The sequence below is a fragment of the Tupaia chinensis genome, unplaced genomic scaffold (assembly GCF_000334495.1).
Source record: "Tupaia chinensis unplaced genomic scaffold, TupChi_1.0 Scaffold000110_1, whole genome shotgun sequence".
Lineage (NCBI taxonomy): Eukaryota > Metazoa > Chordata > Mammalia > Scandentia > Tupaiidae > Tupaia > Tupaia belangeri.
This window is the reverse complement of record NW_006159574.1, coordinates 3,036,318-3,043,062: the sequence shown is the minus strand read 5'-3', so window position 1 is coordinate 3,043,062 and position 6,745 is coordinate 3,036,318. Positions and strand designations below refer to the sequence as shown.

Sequence of the window (6,745 nt, the reverse complement as noted above, 5' to 3'; positions counted from 1 at the left end):
TGCGGAGCGAGTGGCACTGCTGCGCCGCCGCAGCTGGCCTGCATTTGGTTCCTTGTTTTCTTTCTTTTAAGTGTTTTTATCGTACAGCGTGTGCACTCACCAGAGAGAGAGGGGGAAAGCGAGAAAACACTGCCCGGGGTAGGGGATGCGGGGTGGCCATGCCATAGTCCCTTTTCCTCCATTCTCAGGATTTGGGGCATGCACACCACGCCCAGCGTGACTTTCAAGCCACCAGGCTCGAGGCCTGACCTACGGCTGTCCATCTTCTTTAACCACCACACCACCTGCCGGTCCCTGGCCTATTTTTCCAAACATATCATTTAAGAATTATTTTCCACTAAGGACTTAATCTACTTTTAGTATTTGTAAAAGGTACTTTTCTGAGGGCTGAGTAGGGTTTTAGATCTCACTAGCCGGCTTCGCTACACGGGGCAGCTGTTCACAGAACAAAGCCCTGAGCTGCGAGCTGTCGTGCACACCCTGTGGCCGGCTTCCCGGGACAGGACAGCCACCCACGTGGCCTCTGCTGTCGTCTCAAAGCTCCGCACATGTTGACCAAGTCCAGCCAGAGCCAGCCAGCGGGCAGTGATGCACAGTTGCTCCTAGTGGTGAACGCAGCTTTCCCGGCGTCGGGGCTTGTTGGGAGTGGAGGGGGTGCTCCGGGACGCCGCCACGCCCGCACTCCCGGCCTGGGGCATCTCAGCACACATGCACACACGGGTGTCCCGCTGTGACGTGATGTGTGTGCTTCTAAAACCAGGCACCCCAGATAACAGGGTTTCTGGGAAGTCAGACTCCCGCAGTAAGAAGGCCCAGGAAATTGGAGAGGGATGCTGGATTCCCAGGCAGAGATTGTGGTAAACAGAGGGCTTCATCTCAGGTGGAAGCGTCGGGGAGATTAACGGAGGGCAAGACTCCCGCAGAGGTGTGGGGACCAACCACTGTCCTGTCTGACTCTTGGTGGCCTAAAGTGTCACCATGCCAGGAAACTGCACAGGAGCTAATGCTCCTTCAAAGGGGCGCTGGGTGCTGAGGCTCCCAGAGGAGCTGGCACAGTCGGGGCCACACCACGGCGCTGGGTGCTGAGGCTTCCGGAGGAGCTGGCACGATCGGGGCCGCGCCACGGCGCTGGGTGCTCACGGCACAGGGGGTGCGTCTCCCAGTGTCAGCTGAGTCGGATGCACCGAGACTGTTCCCCAAGGCTGTGGGTTCACCTTTGAGTTTTCCCAGTTCATTAGTTGTGTTAGAATTTAGAGTAGACCTGACAGCTTGGCCCTGACACTAGCTCTCCAGTAAGAATCTCTTAAGTTACCTTCATGTAGGTCCGTAGTAAAAAGTTTACGATGATTTCAGGTAATTTGTTTGACGAGATAACTGGTTTTTCCAATTTTCTTTCCAGTGAAGGGCTTTTTTTATGTTTCACTACTTCTTGGCATTCTGAAGGAGGTAACCAGAAGTTTCTTGACTCAGAAAACAGACTCAGAGAAAGCTGCAGCCTTGTTTGACACAGTCCCGAAAGTGTTTCAGAAGATGTTGGAATGTATTGCTCGGAGCTTCAGGACACAGCCGGAAGAAAGCCTGCAGGTGCGCAGGCCTCCCCAGCACGGCCCTTAGCTGCCGTGGGGTGCTACGTGTCCCACGACAGGGAGGGGTGCACGGGGCGGGGGGAGTCCCTGAGGCGCTGTCCAGGTAGAGCTTCGCGCCACCCAGACGGGAGGCCAGGAGCTGCATCGTTCTAGACAAGCCTGTAGGTCTTGGGCAGGTCGACCAGCGCAGGGCTGGAGGCTGGGGCGGCTGCTGCTGCTCGAGTGTGCAGTCCTCCAAGGATGGGCCAGCAGGCGGTTTCGGGTGCTGGATTCCCACATGGCTGACTGCAGTTTGAGTCCTGGACCTGGCAGCTTGCCTTTTCACTTTCTCTCTCTGTCTCTCTCTGGTCAAATAAAAATAAATATCTAAAGTTAAAATAATTCTAAAAAAAGAACTTTCCAAGTACAACACACTTTGCAGATGTAGAGCCCCAGGTACCTTGCCCAGGTGCCCTGCTGATTCCCCCGCGCCCTCCCGCCCATGTCTGGGCTGAGCTCTGGCAGGAGTGAGTGTCACAGACCCTGAGGGGCCCACGGTGCCCTCTGCTGGCCGGAAGCGGATACACTGTGTCGGGTAGCTGTGTGCCAGCTTGGCTCTGCCCCGAGGCTGTGGAATGCCAGTTCTTAAGCAAAACTCTTCTCTTTTCAGAGACCCCCAATTTTTCTAAGCAACCATTAAAAAATATCAACCAGCTATTCTTTCTTTTTCTTTTTGGAGAGACTTTTGCTACAGGGCAGGTGCATTTGTCATAGACAGAAAGTGAGAAATCATCCCCCCAGAGGGGATAGCTACTCCGCAATCCCTTCTCCTCTTGGGATTTTGGGCACATACACCCACACACCCAGCGTGAGTTTTAAGCCACCAGGTCAAGGATTTGAGCCACAGATGGCCAGGTGGGGGTCCAGCTCCTTCACCATTATGCTACCCGCTGGCCCTGAAGTGCTTATTTTTCAATGAGGATTTAAAGCAATGCTTAAAATGTGGAAGACTTAAAATTTTGCTCTGTTCTCGGCTGATCAAAGTATGGAGAGTCACTGCCGTGCCCCCTAGCCCGGCTGTACTGGAGTTAGACTGACTCGGCAGTCCTGATTTTGGTGATGGTCCTGGGGGCCGTGGCCCGTGAGCAGTGGGAGGTTGCCACTGTGTGCTTTCCCAGGAGCGTTAGCCCACGTCCGTGTCGCCTCTGAGCCCGTCTTGCCATGATGCTGACAGCCTCCGTGCCGCTTCATCCCTGCCCCGTGACGCTTCCACGCTGAGCATTCTCTTCACTTGGGGAGTGTGTGGTCTAGTGCAATTCCCACTGGCTTCAGGCACGTCTCTCTTGTTGAGCCGCAGTGTTGATGGGACCAGAACCGGTGGCAGAGGAGAGTCATGACTGTGGCCCATGGCACCTGAGATGAAGGCTCGCGTCCTGGGACAGGGGGTGCTCATTAAACCACTGTTTGGAGTCCTGACTGCATCCTTAGCCGCCCTGACACGTGTGTTCTTTCTCCCAGCTCCTCTGTTCTGCGCAGACCCCCCTCCATGAGTTCTTGACCACCCTACAGTCCCGGCATGCGCACTCGCCCGCCCACCGGGGTGTGCTGTCCACGCTGATTGCTGCGCCCGTGGTTGAGATCAGCCACCAGCTGCGCAAGGTGAGTCCCAGTCACCCCAAACCACCCGCTGAGGGCCTGGGGGGCACATTTTAAGGTTTCCAATTGTGTTTTAAGAATTCAGAGTTTAGGGGCCAGTAGTTGGCATGGTGGTGGTGGTAATGGACTCCCACATGGCCAACCGTAGTTTAAATCCTGAACCTGGAAACTTGAAACTCATGCCAGGTTCACATGCATGCCCACAGAGCATGAGAGAAGAATGGAGAAGGATTGCGCATAGCCTCCCCTGAGCGCTGATTTTTCACCTTCGCCCTCTCTGTCTCTCTGTGTCTCTGGTGAGTTCATACGCCGTATAGCAAAAATCTCTCAAAAAAACTCAAAAACTCAAAGTTTAGGGAAATGGCTGTGACCATGTTTCAGGCTTTAAGAGCTAGTTATCATTTAGAACCACATAAAGAATACGTTCAGGCTGTCATCACTCTGGAGAAAACAGAACGAGACCTTACGAGGGCCTGGGGGGCACATTTTAAGGTTTCCAATTGTGTTTTAAGAATTCAGAGTTTAGGGGCCAGTAGTTGGCATGGTGGTGGTGGTAATGGACTCCCACATGGCCAACCGTAGTTTAAATCCTGAACCTGGAAACTTGAAACTCATGCCAGGTTCACATGCATGCCCACAGAGCATGAGAGAAGAATGGAGAAGGATTGCGCATAGCCTCCCCTGAGCGCTGATTTTTCACCTTCGCCCTCTCTGTCTCTCTGTGTCTCTGGTGAGTTCATACGCCGTATAGCAAAAATCTCTCAAAAAAAACTCAAAAACTCAAAGTTTAGGGAATGGCTGTGACCATGTTTCAGGCTTTAAGAGCTAGTTATCATTTAGAACCACATAAAGAATACGTTCAGGCTGTCATCACTCTGGAGAAAACAGAACGAGACCTTACGTTGCGAACACTGTTCTCTCCTACACGAGAGCTTGAGACGGGCTCACGGCCTGAGGCTCCTCTCTTGGGAGGACGGTGGTGGACGCTGGACCCCTCTCTCGGGTGGCCTGTGAGGCAGTAGCCTTCTGTTTGTTTTCCTGAGCGTAGGAAATTGAAGCCCGTGGTGCCTGTTTGAGCAGTAACTGGCTCCTTCCATCAACTGTCGTACTTCCTGGACAGTGGCTGAGGATGAGTGGAAGAACTTTAGTTACATATAAGCTGCATGGTCAGGAGGGCCCACGCCAAGGCAGAGTGGGGTGTTGGCCACACGCCTTGCTCAGGGTGCTCCCTCTGCCTTCGACGGCATGGTCGAGGGTGTACATGGGGCCGTGACCTGAAAAGACAGTAAAGGTAGCGATAGGCTTTCCGACGGAATCCCGTTGAATTGGTGTTTGTTACATAAAATAGACATCGTGGTGACCTCAACTTTATAATGTAAAAGCAGGACTAATAAAAAGTCCGTCTGGAGTGGGAGGTTGGTGTGGTTAAGGCACTAGTCTCCAGCGTGGCCAGCACGGTCCCAGTCCCAGACCTGGCGACTGGCTTTCTCACTTTCCCTTTGTCTGTCTGTCTCTCTGGTCAAACTTAAAAATAATAATAAATAAAATAAGTAATTCTTGAAAGAAAGAAAGAAAAAAGTTAACTAAGTTCTCAAACATTACATAAGATTGAAGGCTCTCCTTACAGCTTGAAGGGAGGTCATTTGGGTTTGGGAGAGTGACCAGTGGGTGGGCTACTCAGCCGGCTCGCCCTCCCCTTTCCTAAGTAAGGTTCTGCTGGAATGCAGCCGTGCCTGCGTGTGCTGCGCCGGCGGACTAAGGCAGCCACTCTTTTGCTGCCTTTCAGGGAGCGCTCGCTGGCCTCGGCCCCGCTCTCCTCTCGTTCTATGTGGCTTGCTCTTGTCTGCGAGAGCCCTGGTTTCTCTCTGTGTGTCTGTGAGCGCTGTGTGGCCCGTGCACATTTCACAACCCTGTGTTCTTCGTGAATCGGCCACCTGGTTATCCTGAAGGGTCTCTTCATCATGGAGTCTGCCACTCTCCTCGGGCCCACGCTCCGGGTTTGCTCCATGATCGCCGGCTCCTGCCTGTCCTTGTGGGTAAGGGCTGCTTCTGTGCGCACCACGTGGTGGGGTAGCCCCAGCTGCAGGTGTCTGCCTCAGACGGAAGCGCTTGGAGTCGGCCGATGAGGAAGCCTTCGCTATGATTGGCTGGAAACTGGTCGTTGCCATGGCTTCCGTCAGTCCCATTCACTCTGCTCACCTCTGCTTCTCTCCCTCTCTGGCCGTGTTTTGATGAGCCCAGCATTTTACTACCCATCTCGTCATCTGCTGACTCATAACATCTTTGGTTCCCTTTTATTTTTTAGATTTTTGCCATAGGGTGCATCCCATCTCATCATCTGCTGACTCATAATATCTTTGGTTCCCTTTTATTTTTTTAGATTTTTGCCATAGGGTGCATGCACTCACCAGAGAGGAGCGAGACAGGCAGAGATACAGAGAGGGAAAGTGAGACATCACCCCTCATGGGGATGGTCACACCACAGTCTCTCTTCCATTCTCTTCCTGGGATCTTGGGCACACATAAGTGCCCACATGGTTCCCCGCTGCTAGCTCTGGGACTCCAACTCTGGTGAGCCCTGTGGGAGTCCGAGACAGAGACAACTAGAAATCACCCCCCAAGGGTGATGGCCACACCAGTCCCCTCTCCTCCATTCTCCTTTGGGATTTTGGGCATGCATGCACACATGCCTGGCATGAGTTTTAAGCCACCATGTCTGGGACTAGAACCACGATCGACCACATGCAAGTCCAGTGACATAAGCAGTGTGCCCTCTGCTGGTCCAGGTATTTCAGCACAGTCTTGCCATGTCATGATCCCTGCCCCAGACTCCTGGTTTTAGCCAGGACCACTGCTATGCCTCCAGCTGCACTGGCTTGGGTCAGGAGCTGACCCTGGACCAACCATGCAGCCCCAGCCAGCGTACACCAGTGCCCTCCCACATGCACTGCCAGTGATGGGTCGCCATGGGGCCTTGGAGTCATTCTGTCCAGCTGGTGTCCCCCAACCCGTGTTGCTGGTGTGCACTTGATCTGCATGTGCACATGACCGAAGCCGGGGGCTCTACTGCTCTGTCCTGGTCCGTAGTGGTTGGTCTCCTTGTCTCGGCAGCGTGGGGACAGCGCCGCCCCTCTGGTGACGTGCAGCTGTGTGGCGAGCAGTGCTGTTGCCTTGTGTCATGACAGCTCATTGGCTCTGGCCGCTCGTGCCCCAGCAGAGGGAGGGTGGGAGGTGTCGTGCCCAGTAGTCGTGCCTCAGGGGAATCCCCTAAAAGGGCCCAACATTGGCAAGACATGGCAGAGCCACTGCTGGGGTAGACGGGACCCTCCACCAGTGGGACACTGCTGAGTGCCGGAGTGGGGGCTTGCACCGACTTCCCTGTGAGGATACTCTGGCCTCAGAGGCTGCTGTGTAGAGGCATTTCCCTGTGGGCCTAGATGAACACTGTGCCACCGAAGGGGCTGCCCCAAGGCACGGTACTGTCTGGTGGGGGCGGGCCCCCCCCCCCCCCCCCCCGGCCCGGC

At 54.4% G+C, this 6,745-nt stretch overlaps 1 protein-coding gene across 1 annotated transcript in view; it reads left to right on the top strand.

Annotated features, from left to right (window-relative positions):
• Window positions 1-6,745, top strand: part of NCAPG2 (non-SMC condensin II complex subunit G2) — a 71,592-nt gene that overhangs the window by 53,628 nt on the left and 11,219 nt on the right. The window contains exons 24-25 of the mRNA XM_027770066.1: window positions 1,400-1,584; window positions 3,084-3,224. Of these exons, the coding sequence (XP_027625867.1) occupies window positions 1,400-1,584; window positions 3,084-3,224 (326 nt within the window). The remainder of the gene's footprint in view (window positions 1-1,399; window positions 1,585-3,083; window positions 3,225-6,745) is intronic.